This window comes from Tuber melanosporum, assembly GCF_000151645.1.
Source record: "Tuber melanosporum whole genome shotgun sequence assembly, scaffold_237, strain Mel28".
NCBI lineage: Eukaryota > Fungi > Ascomycota > Pezizomycetes > Pezizales > Tuberaceae > Tuber > Tuber melanosporum.
This window is the reverse complement of record NW_003298905.1, coordinates 25,926-41,630: the sequence shown is the minus strand read 5'-3', so window position 1 is coordinate 41,630 and position 15,705 is coordinate 25,926. Positions and strand designations below refer to the sequence as shown.

Here is a 15,705-nt window from a genome sequence, read left to right as displayed (position 1 = left end):
AGAATCCCCACTCCCCCATTCATGATTCTATGAGGACTTCTTAGTTTTCTATTTGCATTTTACTAGTAATTACCAAAACCTCCAAGACGAACCACTATCATGAATAAGCAAACTGTATTTTCTTTGCGGCCGGAGATGCAGAAATAAGGTTTACAGAAGTAATCACCACTGATAAGTTTAACTCACGATGTTCATGATTTGTGCTATTAGGGTTTTGGGTTACTACAGACTTATCGTGTTGATACAATCCTCTTTGCCAAATAGTAGCCATTAACCAGTTCACGATATATATTGCTGGCAACCTCGCATTTGAAATCATATCCAACATCCCACATTTTCAAGCTTTCAATTATCTTAATATACAATTAAAACGGAGAGAAAACCATTCGAGTGATGATGTAACGCAACTATGACACCCGACAAGCAATTCTACGACTGGTAATCTCCAAACCTCCAATTTCTTCCCAACCATACCCCCGCGCCGGAACTAACCTACCTACCCACCTACCCCAAAAGCAATCCATTTCCCAGACAAGCCCTACCAAGGCACCCCCCCCCACGAACTCCTCTCTAGCGATCCAGCATTGCATCCCTCCCGGTTAATCGCAGTTGCGGGAACAGCAAGTACTTTAGCCTCCCGGTTAGATCTCCCGGATATCGCGACCCCTCGCTTTCCTGCTGATGTGCGTAAGATTCTATCACGCCCACACAGCTTTCAGCGAACTACACGACCGGAAACCGCCCCATTTCCCAGAATTCCCGCTAAAGTCGGCCCGCCCCCACACCCCCAATTCTCACCCACCCACCCCACCTACCCACAACCTGGCGCTTGGCAAAATAGGTCAGTCCGCTGCCGGTATTTACCCGCGCGCGATCAGATATGGTACTACACCACAATCTGTGAGAAAAGGATCACGCTCACTTCCCTATCACCCCTAGACAATAGAGTTTTCGCAGAGAAATAGGATTTATGAGACGTGTCAATCGATCAAGGCGGTCTCCCGCACGCCGGTAACCCCGCCGGAATAAAGTTTATTCCACCGGCAGCCGTGCCCCAGAGATAGCTCAACGGCCAAGCCAGTACGGGTAAGCAAGCAGATACCAGCAGCACCGCAGCAGTCTAGTCCACAAATTCCTGAACATCACAAAACATCACTCGCCGTCCCTCCACCCGACTCTCAAACCCGAAGCATAATCATACTCCCAGACCGCCGGAACCCCCACCCCGCCCCCCACCATATCACAAACTAAATGAAAGAAAAAGTTAAAAAAACAATATGAAGAAAAAAAGTAAAAGTAAAACTCGTACCAAAAAGGTCATGCGAAGCTCACAAGATTGTACGCCACCGATCGTGACTTGATCCGTCCACGGCAAACCCGACAGGGTAAGTTCCAAGCAATGTCTAGCATGATCTGCAGGGTATCTCGCATAGCGGCTACTGTACTCGTACAGTACTGTACGAAGCTCGATGGATGGATCGCGTCATCCCTGTTCAGATCCCGATGGGGGCGTGTGTGGGCGGAAGAAGCCGGGGTTGTGGAACATGCTTGGGGTGTCACCGGCGGTACCATATTGCGGTGAGCGAGTGAGTGCCCTTTTGGATTGATTGTTGCGGTGTCGTCGTTGATCACTCGCCCTAATCCGCACCTTTTGTGAGGGGGTTGTGGGAGTGTCCTGTGTCTGCCGGATGGGTATACCACCGCACCGCAGGAAGGAGGAAATGAAAAGGCACCGAGGTGGTTAGTCGACCTATGATACCTCGGCGTGGCTGGTCAAGATCTCACCATACCCTGATACTGGATCCCCGATACCGCAGGTTAAGTGAGAGCGGCCACCAATCCGTCCACTATCCAAGCCACACACCTTTTATTTCCCGACAATTCCAGCCGATTCAAAACACCAGCCTGATACTTTCGGCAGTTCTTGAATGCACAATACGCTCCCCCAGGTGCTGCTTGCCCTCAGACTGCAATTCGCTCTCGCTATGCATGGAAGCACCAAATGTTGTGCATGAATCCCTATTACCGCCAAGGACCTTGGACTCTGCCCAATCCCCCATACCTTCCGCGATGCTCTACCAGGCGGGGCGTCCCCGGAAGTTCTCAAATTTGGACCGGACTTTGCTCATATTTTGCACGTTCGGTGTGGTGCAAATATTGCTCCAGTACGCTTGCTACTAGGAGTAGTGGTAATAGCGCTAGCGGTAACTCAGTTCCTCTCGATATTCCAGGAAAACCTCCTTTGGAGGTACTCTGCCGGTAGAAGCGGCGGTGGCCCTTCCGTGTGCTTCATCGGTGGTGCAGGCGGCGGCGTGAAAGGGTTGACCAATGGCAAACTCCGTTCTTGGTAAGTAGGTCTTAGCATCTCAATCTCAAATCCAATCAGGGGCCCTCCCTTCCTGGGCCGACAGCAGTGGCAAGCTCTGTGATTCACATGCAGGGGCCAGTTGTGTTTCCGGTATCGACTCAAATCCGGGAGGCCCCTGCCCGTAGGTCGAGCCCGCCTCTTCAACTTCCGACATCCAGCGTTCGCACGCCGTAGACGTGTCCGGGAATTCCTCGCAGATCCTACCGAGCCCAGGCGATACATGACCGCCCGTCAGTGGGTGTTGACTCGCGGAGATTATCCGCCGTCTAGTGGGTGTCTCCGGGTCATTCAGAACATTGCATGACGACCCCGTCGGGCTGATCATTCGGCTATACGGGGTCCGCATACCCCGCATGTCTCCGGTGGATCGGCGGTCGTCTCGGAAAAAATACCTCATCAGGCATGGGGTATATGGACTTCCCCGGGTGGGGATTTCTATCGACGGTGGCGGTGGGAGTGCTAGAATTCCGCGGGACTGGTCACGGGGTCCGGAAAAGGGGCGTGGAGGGGGGGGGTGTGGGGTATCGGGGTGCAGGCGAAGCAATCCTGTAGATTTTTATTAAGCTGCTGATTCAGTTTACCGTATACTCCCCTTTGAGAGGTGGTGGTGGGGATTTAGATCGTGACGAGAACAAGCCCATCGCAGAATGTGTCTCCCTTGTAGAATCTGATATTATCTGGACAGATGTGCAGCGCCGCCATGGAACATGCACTTTCAGTACTGTACATTTTCGTATGTATAACGCTCAAGTGACAATTCATGACTCAGCCCTGAAGGCCAACCCAACAACGGACCAGATACCCAACAGACATACAACAAGTACCGTACTCGAATATAATAAGAGGAAAGTGCTGCCGGTAGGTCGTTGGAATTGCCCCTCGTAACAAGGCGCTTTGTGTTTCCGTTTTTTCTCTTGTTCTCAGCTGGGCTGAGGTGGCGGTGGTTTGGCCGCACCCATCCCAGAAAGGGAATTCCAACGACATAGCACATCCCATCCCGCCCGAGTATGGATACTTGCGGTAATGGCACTCTAACCTTGCGCTCAGCTATTACAGCCTCGCCATGGCCTCCTCCAACAAACAGGAATGAAACAATCATTTGTTTCCCCCTCGCTCCTCTTAGATAGGGCCAATTAGACGGCAACACCCAAACACTTCTCTCCAAATCTCCGCCCAAACGTTACTATTACCGCCAAGCGAAAATGAGCGAAGAGGCACCAGTCGTATGTATCATACCATTACAGGAAAAACTTCCACAAAACATTTCAACAAGCCAAGAGTAAATCGAAAATCTTTACCGTGAACAGCGCCCATTCAACTATTTACCTGCAACAGTTGGTCACTTTCGATGGATAACAAAACAAACGAGTTGACACAGAACAGCTGACCCGATCCAGTGCATTGATATGGCAAGGGACAAACCAACCCGACGAGACAAGCTTCGCCGGAACCCAGGCTGGTGCATACTCTGCAGCGTGAGCCCGTAACATTCCCCTCCCCTCCCCTCCACCCGGCCCCCGTATGCGGTGAGGGAGCCACCGTCATCAGTGGCATCAGAAGAAATCACTCGAGGCCCATCTTGCCGTCTCGAGTGTGTCTCGGAGCAGAGGTTGGATTATGCGGACCCATTTGATGACTTGTGAATTATGAAAAGGGAAGAAGAAAAAATGTAAAAAGTTTACCGTCGTCTCATGCTTCCGATTGAACCTTCTTTGGGAGATCTAAGCTTTTCGTGCTATAATTTTGCGAAGAGGAATAACACTTGGATGCAGCACTGGGCTGCACTTGTACCTGCATTTTCGTTATCTAGGTTCGCTGTCAGCTCTACAACCACCCATCCGTCCTATCCCATCTCACTCTCACTCCCGGTACGTTTTGGGTTTGCATCTTCCTTAGGGCAGTGAACGAGTGAAAAATTGAAAATGCACACGGACTAAAATGTAAGCGAATGTATGAGGGCATTCTGGGTTTGAAAACCGTTTCCAAGCCAAGAGGGTGATCGCTACGGAATATGCTCCCGTCAGTTAGTGCGAGATTCTGTTCCCCCTCGTTTCCTTCCAACCACTCTTCCGTGCCCCTGAATATATACTAAGTACGGTAGCTAAAGTATTTCATTAGCACCAGAGCCTCCCACGTCTCCACGAGTTAGAAAAGTGGTGGTGTTTCGCCAAACCAAACTGAAGCGCAGGGCCAATAATCGAATCCTATCAGATTTCCCCACGTGTACAACTCAACCAATGAGAATGATGCCCCTAAACGGATATCGCCTCATCCCCGCAGAAGCGAAACCAAATTCTCCTGGTGCGATAGAGTAGCAGAGCCCCGCCTGGCGGGTGGGTAGGCACGGATAGCATGTTCATTCAAGAGCCCTCATTACCAACTCCATCTCTCTACCCGAAATTTGTATCGTCGAGTGATGTACGGTGATGCCGCGGCTTTGAAGGGATAGCGCATGCGTTTCAAGAAGGGCGGAGTCATTTCTGTTGTATTCATCTCTTGCGGTGAGAGAGACAGAAAGAAGGCCTGCTTGAAACCGTCGCACTGTGAATAGCAGTTTATTCAAGTTCTTTCAAGTTCTTTCAAGTTAGAAAGGGGTTTTATTTTCGAGCTATCTCGTCAGATATCAATTATATATCGGGGATTGCTTTCTCTTTCTCTCGACCCCCCAAGTTAGCGATAACATCACCTACACAGTGTCAAGAAAATACCTACTTATACAGCTCCTAACAAATCTATCCCCCTCCAACACAAAAAATGCGGTCAACACACATCCTCTCCCTTGTGTGCCTCACGGCCGTCCTCACAAATGGACACATGACAATGACCGAACCGAAACCCCTCCTCGACCCCAAGAACCCGAACACCAAGAATGGAGACTACGACTACAGTGCCCCTCTCTCAAAAAGTGGCACCAACTTCCCCTGCAAGGGCCACCACAAAGTAATGGGTACCCCGGAAGGAGCCCCCGTCGCCACTTGGGCAGCAGGTTCTAAACAATCCTTCACCATCGGTGGTGGGGCGTCTCACGGTGGTGGGAGTTGTCAAGCGGCGATATCCGAAGATAGTGGTGGTTCCTGGCGGGTTATGCAATCATATGTCGGTGGTTGCCCAGCGGCCGGGCAATCTTATTCCTTCACCGTTCCCGCTGAAGCAAAGAGCGGAGTCGTGCTATTCGCTTGGACTTGGTTCAATAAGGTGGGGAACCGCGAGATGTACATGAACTGCGCATCGATCACTATCACTGGCGGTACTGGTGCTGGGCTTAGCAGTTATCCGGAGCTGTTTACAGCGAATATCGGTAACGGATGCGCTACCGCAGAGGGCTCCGACGTTTTGTTCCCAAATCCCGGAAGGAACGTTATCAATACTTCCGATAAGACTGGCTCTCCAACTGGAAACTGTGCTGGAGGAGGTGGCAGTTCATCTGGCTCTTCGGATGGCTCTGGCTCTGGCTCTGGCTCTGGCTCTGGTTCCGGTTCTGGTTCCGGTTCTGGTTCCGGTTCTGGCTCCGGTTCTGGTTCCGGTTCTGGCTCCGGTTCTGGCTCTGGCTCCGGTTCTGGTTCCGGTTCTGGCTCCGGTTCTGGCTCTGGCTCCGGTTCTGGCTCCGGCTCTGGCTCTAGTGTCGGTGCTGGAGCTGGCTCCGGAAGTGGTTCAACAGCAACCGTTTCCCCCGCCCCTTCAAAGACTTCGAAATCATTCGGTTCTTCCGGTACAGGTTCTTCGGGCTCTGGCTCTGGCTCTGGTTCGGGCTCTGGCTCTGGCTCTGGCTCTGGCTCTAGTGTCGGTGGTGGAGGTGGCGCCGGAAGTGGCTCGTCGGCAACTGTCTCAGCCGCCCCTTCCAAGACTTCGAAAGCATTCGGAGCTTCCGGCACAGGTTCTTCGGGCTCTGGCTCTGGCTCTGGTTCGGGCTCTGGCTCTGGCTCTGGCTCTGGTTCTAGTGTCGGTGGTGGAGGTGGCGCCGGAAGTGGCTCGTCGGCAACTGTCTCAGCCGCCCCTTCCAAGACTTCGAAAGCATTCGGAGCTTCCGGCACAGGTTCTTCGGGCTCTGATTCCTCCGGCTCGGGATCCGGTTCGGGTGCGGGATCCGGTTCAGGCTCGGGTGCGGGATCTTCAATGGTTTCCTCATACGGCACGTCAGCACCCACCAGCTCAGTCAAAAAGCAACCCACCACAGCTCCTGCCGCAAACCCCTCCTCACCCGCAGCCGTCAAGCCAACAACCACCTCCCCGGCAATGTTTACAATTATGACGCCTCCAGTCGAGGACGGTGACGTCGTGGTCACCCCAACGGGAGCCAATTCCAAGGGTCCTAGTCCCACCACCGCCGCTCCAAGCTACACTTCCGTTTCGAAAGGGAAGTGTAAGTGTGAATGCAACGGGCGGGTATTTAACATTGGGGAATTTTAAGTGTACGCTAGTTTGCAGACCCTGTTTCTTCTGAGCTAGGCCACCCGAGTATCCGGTAGTTAGAAGAGCTTCCTCTTGTATTTTGAGTTTTTTTCATTCCTTTTTTATATTTTTTGTTTTTGATACATTAATAGCGGTGGGGACGAGAACGCATATACGATAGTAGTAGGGGTATTTCCTTATTTTCACCCTTCAGAATTAGTCACATCATTCCTGTCCTTGTTTGAGTGGAATTTCGGTCAAGTTTGTGATTGACTTACATGCTGTTTCTTAGTATACCTATAACTGAGCTTGGTGAGGTTAAACCACACCTTTTTCCCCGGAAAATGCTTTCAGTAAATCATTGGTCGAGGTATGAGTGATAAACTGTGGACTAAGCCCAAACAGTACCCTATCGGATCCAAAAAGTGCCTATCACAGACAGATGGCCAGCACACTCTAACCTTACCACGACATGTCCGAAGCCCCTGAGTACCGTACCGCAATATCCGAAATTATCCCTCGGGTAGGAAGGCTTATCTCTCAGTTCATCCCGGAAAATCCCCTAGAAACGGCAACCTTGCAAAAATTGCCGAACCTCCGAGCTCATATCGCGATATCTCGCACCCCTCGCGGCCCTATCTATTATATCTTGCTCGTACTCGTATAGTACAGCTACTTTCCAAGCAACAACAGTCACCCTTTTTCTAGTCAGTCCGTACTGCTATCCCCAACCCGCCGACAGTTCCGCAAGCCCGGCAAACTCCGCAGGGTGCTATGTGCCAACTACCATATTCCGCGAGTGATCCACCATGAACACTACCAGGGGGCGACAGCACCAGCCGGCTTTCAAAACGGCCAAGATGCCCCTGAGTTTGATAAAGCGAGCGTACCCAGACGAGGCGGTTAAGCGAGCCTAGTATCGACAGGATCGTGTAGGAGGAAAATTGACTTACCGCGAACTCATAACTCATCAAGCCATTCACAGGCCACAACCGCCCGATAATCAAATATAAAATCAAAAAGCCTCAAGAAGGGTTTCTCCCAGATGCCACTGGTTAGGGTGCCGTGGCTGCTGGCCCGTCTATATGCCACGTAAAATATTTTCAAGCCATAGATGTCTTAGAATCCAAGGGTTAGCCCAACGGGAATTTCGAGAATAGCAGGTGCCAGTATCCGCACTAGTAGAAGAGGTTCAGACCAATCAGAGCGTCGCAGCCCCCGATGTGCTGCTATAGGGGGGGGGGCGATAGTTAGGATGAGTATGGCGTTAAAAGTTTTTGTGGACGCGTGTACAAAGTCCACAAGCTGAAAAAAAAAAAAAAAAAAAAAGAAGTCGTTGTCAGCCCGAATCCTGAGCAGCATAGATTTTTACCAAAAGGACATTTATCCTGAGATGTCTTCCATAGTAGCCAGCGAATACACTTCAGCCCGGAAGAAAATAAGCCTTTTGAAACCAATCACTTGATATCCGATGACTGCGGTATTCCGCATACCGGCACCCAATTTCCCGAGCCTCCGGATTGTATGGTGCTATCCTTGAGCCCTATTACCATCTCGTTTTCCATGATTCATAAAATTGCTAATAGATTTAAGCCTTCCAATGCCAAATACGAGTGTTGGGTGCGGCCTCTTTCAAACGTAGCCCATTGAAGACTAGGGCCGCGGCTCGTGTCAGCATTCCAGGGGTAAAAAACGAAAAAAGCCGGGAGGAAAAAATACGCCGCCAAAAGACCATTATAATACCCAAGCCTAAAAGCCAGGCTCATCGCCAATTGAAATTGTTCAATTTGGCTCTTCAGCGCCACGGGGATAATTCTCCGCAAAAAGAAGGATACCGGCATTTCTCAGATAGCAAATCCGACCAAGCCCCACAAACGCCAAGTATTCGCATGCAGAAATGCTATCCCCACCAATCCATTGGGGGTTGCTTTGGATGGAGGAGTGAGGAGGGGGGGGGGGTTATACTGTACCCATTGAAAGTCACATGACTTTTCGTTTCCATTAGCAAACATCTCGAGAGTGATCAACGTAATACGAGTATGGACCAAACTGTGGACCTTTAGAACAAATCTTTCCAAAACCAGCTGGATACAGTATCTCCTCACTGAAAGAAACATTATTTTAATAGTGACAAACAACGAGACCGGGTAAATCTCTTCCCTCCTTATCATTGAGCCAAAAACCCCTTTAAATTACCTTTTAAGCTTCCCCGGACTATCATACCACAGCGGGTGGGCAAAAAACCCCACCTCTCAATTACCGGTATTGGTATACCAACTAAAGGTCCCACAAGCCTGTAAAGTCCCAGCACTTCAAAGTCATGATTATTGGCAATCTGCCAACCTAATATCAGCATAATTTCCCCCAGCAACCCCTCACGACAATGTCCCAATCTTTCACAAGGTGTAACGTGATGGGGAGGTGTCAGGAGACTCAGCAAATAGCCTAGCTGGACGACACCTGCAATATCTACATGCATGAATAGCTGCTTGGACGATTTTTGTGGACTTACCCGCATAGGCCCAGTATAAGGACCTAGTTAAAAACACCCTCCAACACGACGACTCCCAGTGTAAAGGTGCCCCAGTCACCAATATTCTTTCCCACCCGCTATATGATACTGCGCATCCACTGGGTCATAATCGTGCAGAGCACAAAGCCATAAACCAACCCGATCACAATATGTCGGGAGTCTCCCAAAGTCCGGGAACAAAAACTAACTACCACCCAAATCCCCATACCTTCACAAATATACCGCAAACGCCACTATGATAGAAGTAGAGCGCAATCCCTCCTCCCCCTCGTCAACTCAAAAAAAAGTTTAGACATCATACGAGTCTGCCGCCACACACACACTAACACTAACACTTGCGCCAAAACCCGTCACTACGGCCTTTAACAGTTGGTGCCAAAGTACAATATTGAGACCAAAACCCAAAAGGATCCCTCTCCACCACCCCCCCCCATTCATTCCTCCACCAACAAGGTATGATACTTACTTATGCGAGAGTACAGTACTGAACGCCCCACGGGCATCGCTAGGTCCATATACGATGCCATCAAGCATTACACTGGCCCAAGATGTGCCTCTCCCCCTAACTCGGTTACTAGAGCATCATCTCATAACGTCGAATCCAACGAATCTCGAGTGTCCCCCAGCGATGCCAGAATTAGGAAGGGGTTTAGAGTAACCCGCCTACTCCCGCCCCCCTCTTCAAAAGCGTCCGTATTTCTCTTTCCCATCCATTTCCCGCAAGAAGGCGGTGTCCGCCGAAAGGTTGAATAGGGTTTTATCGTATTCACAAAGCGAAGGCCATACCGACCGGCCCCCCCGTTCGGAATATTCTTACATCCCAACAACGGTGTTCACGTTCCCTGCTTTCTTCCTGGGACGGTTAGGATTCCCGGGGAGGGGGTGGACGATCCAGGTAGATTTCCCCTTGTATCTCGTGCAATCCGGAGTGCGAGCTATTCGATCCCGCTGAAACCTTAGATACCCAATGGTAATCTCGCCAGGATAAATAGAGACATCCGTCACTCCCAGAGTGAAGAAACAAAAAAGTCATGTTCACACACTATCACTCGAGTATTACCCCAAGCTCCATCATTCCCTGGATGAAGTGCTGACCAGCTGCCGCTTTTTGCCGTGCTGTGTCATGGATGTACGATATAGGTATAGGTACAGGCGTGGCACGTAAGCTTACAATTCCACGCCCGAGAAGCCCTTCCTAGGTCAAGGTCCACCAGCTGAATCATGCGTACAGGTATCACGACGTTGCCAAAACGACACCATCCCGGATCTCAATTAGGTCCTTGCATGCTGGAAAAAGAGTAAAAAACAAAAGAAAGAAGGGGACGAGGTTAAGGAAAACGGGAAACAAAAAATAACAATCCATAACGCTACCTATAACTTACACCAATGGTCTATAGCACAGCACAGCAGAAGCACAAAAAAGAACCAAGACCAAGGAAATGTAAACGAGTTGGAAGGAAAAAAACGCCCTTGCCGATCCCATGCTGTAGAAACCCATATAACCCATGCTCAACAATCCCACCGCGTATGAAACCCGCAAAGCAGCGCAACCCCCCCATTGTCATCACCACCACCGCTACCAGAACCCACTGCCAGTGCTCATCAAGCATCCTCCTCCTTCATCCTAACCATCTCATACGCCCCACCCGAATCCCCGGCACCCACGGTGCCCCCTCCGACCCCGCCACTGCCACCACCTCCATTGCCGAAGGGAATAGGCCTCAGCTCTCTCCACCGACACGCCCAAGTCCCGACTCCAACCATCAAAGCCGCCGACGCAATCTGCAACCCCCACCAGAGCACACTCTTCGGCACCTCCCACTCGTACCCGGACACAACCAGTAAATGCAGGAAGTGCAGCGTAAGGCTAAAGTCCAGCACCATCTTACTCCGAGCGTGGACGAGGACTTGCGCTATTACCCTGTAGAAGTGTATCCCCCTATTAGCTAGCTGCCGCGGCGGGGAAAGGGAGGAAGGAGGCAACAAACATGATACCAGAACACAACAACCAAACAATACTCAGCGTCCAACCGACGGTATTATCACCGCGAACGCTACGCCATGAGAATATCAGGTCCAGGGAGAAGGCGCAGCCGGCGACGAGCGCAGTGAAGAGTATTAGGACGGAGCTTGAGATGTAGTAGATTGTTTGCAGCGAGAGGATTTGCAGGAGGGTTTTTAGGGGCTGGAAGGAGTCTGGTGATGGTCTGCGGAGTCTTCGGGGGCGCTTTGGCATCGCTTTTCCGTTGTTGTATCCAGATTTTTGGTCGTAGTCTCGGCGGTTAATGAGTAGATGGATGCGTGAGTGTTTCGTTTGTTCGTCCTTGGCTTGAGGCGATCGACGAAACAGGTGGGTTGATGACAGGTATGATAGGTGCTTTGTGTCGGGGATAAAAAGAAAAAATGTATGGATGTGGGCACCATTTTCTTGGAAAGATACCCCTACAATTGCTAAGCCTCCAAAAAGCCTTTTAGCCATTTGCATACATTTTTCACATTGTCTCTCAGACCGAAAAAAAAGTGGGCATTATGAACGTCATTGATTTCAAAAAGGTAGCACATTCAACGGTGCTATCAAACAACCATCACCACCACCACCACCACCTCGCAATCATCACATCTACGAGTACAGATCTGCGCCGCTCGCGCCCCCCCTTCTCCCAAAATGGGTTTTCTAAACTTCACTCAATCCACTCCAACCCCCGCCTCCAGCACCCCTCCCATAGCCCCAAGCCGATCCCAACGAGCCCTCTGCTGGGCAGCACGGGACCAATTCTTCGCCTGCCTGGACAAGCACAACATCCTGGACCCGCTTAAAAACCCAAAAGACTCCAAATCCTTCTGCGGTCCCGAAGATACATCCTTCCAAAAGGAGTGTAAAGGATCATGGGTATCCCCCCCCCCCTTCCCCCCCACGCATTTCCCCCATTCTAACATACATACATGCAAAGTTACTAATGGAGGGGGAGAGGAGATGTAGGTCGAGTACTTCAAGAAACGGCGAGTAATGGAACATAACCGCGAAGCAATGTTGAAAAGGTTACAGGAAGAAGGTGCCTCAAGCATGGGGGGAACTCCGAACCCGGTGGGGGAGGCTCGGGAGAGATAGCTCGTTAGTAAATAAAGGATGAATGGTGAGGAGATTGTAAGATCACCTACGTACGGTAGTTAAATGGTGAGGATGATCACAAAAAGGTAGGATTCGCGATGTGACGCAATTGGTGTATGCACAGTACGAACGCACAAAAAGGAAGGAAGGAAGGAAGACGAGAAAGATAAGGAGAAAAAAAAATGCAATATACTGTATAATAACTTGTAATACAAGAAATGTGCCGTAGCTACCACATGTAAATACTACTATGTACTACTAATACGTATGTATGTGTATGTGTGTATGATATGTATGTGTGTATGTATGGAGGTTGGTAGTATGATAGGTATGATATGTTGCTGGCAGGGCTGAGGTGGATCAATGGACGGGGCAAGTACAGTTCTCGTACAGTACTGTGTCGGTAGGTAGGGTAGGCCGATCAGCGGAAGCGATGGCCGAAATGAGAACGCTTAAACAAAGTTAACTTATGCTTAATCCCAATCAACCACGTGGAATACTACCTTCCTTTTGGGTGGGTTGGTAGAATCTCTCTCTCTCCCTCTTCTCTCTCCCTCTCTCTCTTCCTTTCTCTCATAGGGAGCGAGGGTCCCGGGGGGGGGGAGAATGGAATGACCGGGAGGCTATTAATGGACAACGAGCGATCTGAATGGCCTTTTCCAAAAGGCAAGATTGCAAGTTTCACACACACACACACAGACACACCACACAGAACTGACTACGATACGAAGTGAGTAAAAGAGCGAGTGGAATGGAAAAAAAAAAAAACCTGATTACTTTATTGAATTTTACTCCAAATAAACCTTGAAAACTTGCCCGTAAACCACCACTATTCCTGGACCCCTCCACCAGAGGAAGAAAGAAATAATAAAAGATGCCCCTATCGTTTCTCCGTTAAAACAAGTTATCCCCCAGTCCATGTTCTATCCCTACGATAAAAACCGAAAGTTATAAATAAAATAAGAAATCCCCTGAAAATAATGGAAAGGAAAAAACCCTCAGATAAAAAAGGAAAAGTTGATGATGGTGATGATGGAAATAGCAGGAAAAAAGTGAAAAGCCAGACACCGGAATGAAAATAACAAAAAAAGAAAACCCAAAAATATTCCATGGTGATTAAAAAAGAGTGAGAATATGAAAGCGATATGAAAATACCAACAAAGGAAAGGTAGAGAGGGAAGGGAAAAGAAGAAAAGAAAGAAAGGAAAGCCGATTGGAAGGGAAAAAATACATCCTAGAAAGTAATTTTGCAAACACAAAAGCAAATCCCCGAAGGAGCGATCCAGGGAGCTTTTCTCCACTTTTGAGAGAAAGGTCCAAAATGAACCGAGGCTATTAAAACTTAACCCCATGACAATCCAGCGAACAGAAGACAAAACTTTTAGAGGTATGATATCTTGTCACTGCAAATTATCACGCAATAAAAGCCCTATTCAGCACCCGCAGAGCCCTGGCATCCTCCCCAAACCCAAGCTTTTCACTTGGGATATCTTGTACTTCCAGCCCGCTCCTCCCAGGGCTGCTACCACCATCCATCCCCCCGCTCGGGCTTTGTCGGAGAGGATTTATATCAAACTTTTCGCTTCTAGGAGGCGACCGGCCATTCAGGCTACTAGCCGGCGAAGAAAACCGGCCACCTTGATCGGGACATGGCAGAGACGGCATGGGTATATCTGATGGTTGCCTCTGCATTTGCTGCACGGCTGCCCGTGGCGAACGGTGGATGTGCATCATTGGAGATCCCATGGACCCTCTGTGTGATTGTTGCGGAGGGAGGCCATCCAGGTGCGGCAGTGGCGTTCTGTCATACTGCATTGGCGATCCAGCAGCGGAGGGGAAAGTTGGGGGATTGTACGCCATCGGAGAGGATGCTGCGCTATTTGGCAGTGGTAACTGCTGTGCATACTGGCCGGCCGGTGGGGGTAGGTTTGTTGGGGGCGTTGAAACAGGGCTGGGAGGCCAGCCATACGCTCCTTGTTGGGGATAACTGTTAGGATGCGTTGCTCCAGGAGGCCGCTGGATCATAGCGTTAGGTGATTGTACATGATTGAAGTTTGTCGCAATCATGGGGCCCCGAGTCACAACTGGTACATTCTGTTGTTCATGTACTGTGCTCTCCGGATACATCCCCTTCGCAGGTCTGATATGTTTTAACGCGCTGTCCTGTGTGGGTTGGATGAGGTTCTGCGATGAGGGGTGCGAACGAGCGTAATAACTGATGAGATGTAGCTTCTGGTGAGTGGCGGTAGTGATGGAAAAGGATTGTTTCATTAACCCATCCGGCTTGTATCGATACCCATCCGGTCCTTCGGTATCTAGTCCATCAGAATCACTATCAGGATTAGGTGATTTTCCCACACGACCTCCAACCGACAAGGTGGTCGTAGGAGGAGCAAAAGCGTTTCCACCGCGCTTCCCTTCCATCTCCCGATACGTCAGAAAACTACCCGAAACCCTACTTGCGCTCCATGATTTCCCATCTGTCCACCGCCTCATCCCCGCTTCCCGCTCGTCCCAGACGAACACACTCCCAGATTTGATGTTCTGTCTCTCCTTCTCCGATAACCGCCTCTGCACTCGTGGGAGCAGACCTAATCGACAAGCTTCGAACAATATTATTGCATCCGCCGGCGATCGTACGTGGCCATGATATGTCTCCATTTCGTGCTCTTGCGGTAGTCCCCCGATACGCTTCGGATAATTCTTTTCCAATCTATAACCTCCCCTCACCACCCCCTGCTTACGAGACCCACGCTTGTCCGACGTCCCTAACACCGATATCCTGGAAGTTCCGCTGGGGCAGCACTCCAGGCTGGGACAACCCTTTGTTCTTTGTAGGATAATGCCAAAGCCGATGGTAGTGCTAGCGCAAGTCGGTGAGTGTCTATGTGTGTGCGTGGCGGTTTGGTAGGGTAGCAACTAGTCGACGATGGACGTTTCTTGAACAGGTGATGGGGAGGATTGCTCAAGGTAAAGTAGGTGTGTGTGGAAGGGGTTTGATAGAATAAGGGTAGCCTGATAGAGTGGGTGCAGGTGTGGGAGATGGAGTGGTAGGAGAGGAGGAGGAGGGAAGAGGAGAAGGAGAGGAGGAAAAGAAAAGAAGAAAGGTGGGAGGAAAATAGAGGATAAAGAAGCGGGAGGGGTAGTGAGAGAGCGAGACGCTGAGTATATCAAGCGTCAGCGGCAACGGACACAATCTATCGGATTGCCGGCGCCCGTTAGTGATATTTGCTGGGGGGTGTGTTCTGGGTTTATGTGGAAGGACAGGGTATGGGCTGCGAACACAACAGCGGCACAAGAAGGCTA

At 50.2% G+C, this 15,705-nt stretch overlaps 4 protein-coding genes; 1 reads left to right on the top strand and 3 right to left on the bottom strand.

Moving 5' to 3' along the window:
- Window positions 1-5,122: 5,122 nt before the first annotated feature.
- GSTUM_00000957001 (uncharacterized protein) lies at window positions 5,123-6,147 on the top strand (the record flags this gene model as incomplete). The annotated part of the gene is made up of 2 exons (XM_002838197.1): window positions 5,123-5,993; window positions 6,053-6,147. The coding sequence occupies 2 exons, from the start codon at window positions 5,123-5,125 to the stop codon at window positions 6,145-6,147; spliced, it is 966 nt and encodes a 321-aa protein (XP_002838243.1).
- Window positions 6,148-6,416: 269 nt separating this feature from the next.
- Window positions 6,417-8,151, bottom strand: GSTUM_00000956001 (uncharacterized protein). XM_052355758.1 has 2 exons: window positions 7,956-8,151; window positions 6,417-7,875 (listed from the first exon to the last, which is right to left on the bottom strand). The coding sequence occupies exon 2, from the start codon at window positions 7,726-7,728 to the stop codon at window positions 7,462-7,464; it is 267 nt and encodes an 88-aa protein (XP_052211726.1). The 5' UTR covers window positions 7,729-7,875; window positions 7,956-8,151; the 3' UTR covers window positions 6,417-7,461.
- A 2,428-nt stretch (window positions 8,152-10,579) lies between these two features.
- Window positions 10,580-11,629, bottom strand: GSTUM_00000955001 (uncharacterized protein). XM_002838195.2 has 2 exons: window positions 11,279-11,629; window positions 10,580-11,211 (listed from the first exon to the last, which is right to left on the bottom strand). The coding sequence occupies exons 1-2, from the start codon at window positions 11,524-11,526 to the stop codon at window positions 10,893-10,895; spliced, it is 567 nt and encodes a 188-aa protein (XP_002838241.1). The 5' UTR covers window positions 11,527-11,629; the 3' UTR covers window positions 10,580-10,892.
- Window positions 11,630-13,155: 1,526 nt separating this feature from the next.
- Window positions 13,156-15,494, bottom strand: GSTUM_00000954001 (uncharacterized protein). XM_002838194.2 has 1 exon: window positions 13,156-15,494. Exon 1 carries the CDS (start codon window positions 15,058-15,060, stop codon window positions 13,813-13,815), a length of 1,248 nt encoding a protein of 415 aa, XP_002838240.1. The 5' UTR covers window positions 15,061-15,494; the 3' UTR covers window positions 13,156-13,812.
- Between the last annotated feature and the right edge of the window lie 211 nt (window positions 15,495-15,705).

Bases quoted from the DNA above. Each gene is read 5' to 3' on its own strand.
- GSTUM_00000956001 (XM_052355758.1), bottom strand. From the start codon at position 7,728: ATGAGTTATGAGTTCGCGGTAAGTCAATTTTCCTCCTACACGATCCTG.
- GSTUM_00000955001 (XM_002838195.2), bottom strand. From the start codon at position 11,526: ATGCCAAAGCGCCCCCGAAGACTCCGCAGACCATCACCAGACTCCTTC. The intron at 11,212-11,278 runs GTTTGTTGCCTC...ACACTTCTACAG, and splicing joins TTGTTGTGTTCTGGTATCAT to GGTAATAGCGCAAGTCCTCG.
- GSTUM_00000954001 (XM_002838194.2), bottom strand. From the start codon at position 15,060: ATGGAGACATATCATGGCCACGTACGATCGCCGGCGGATGCAATAATA.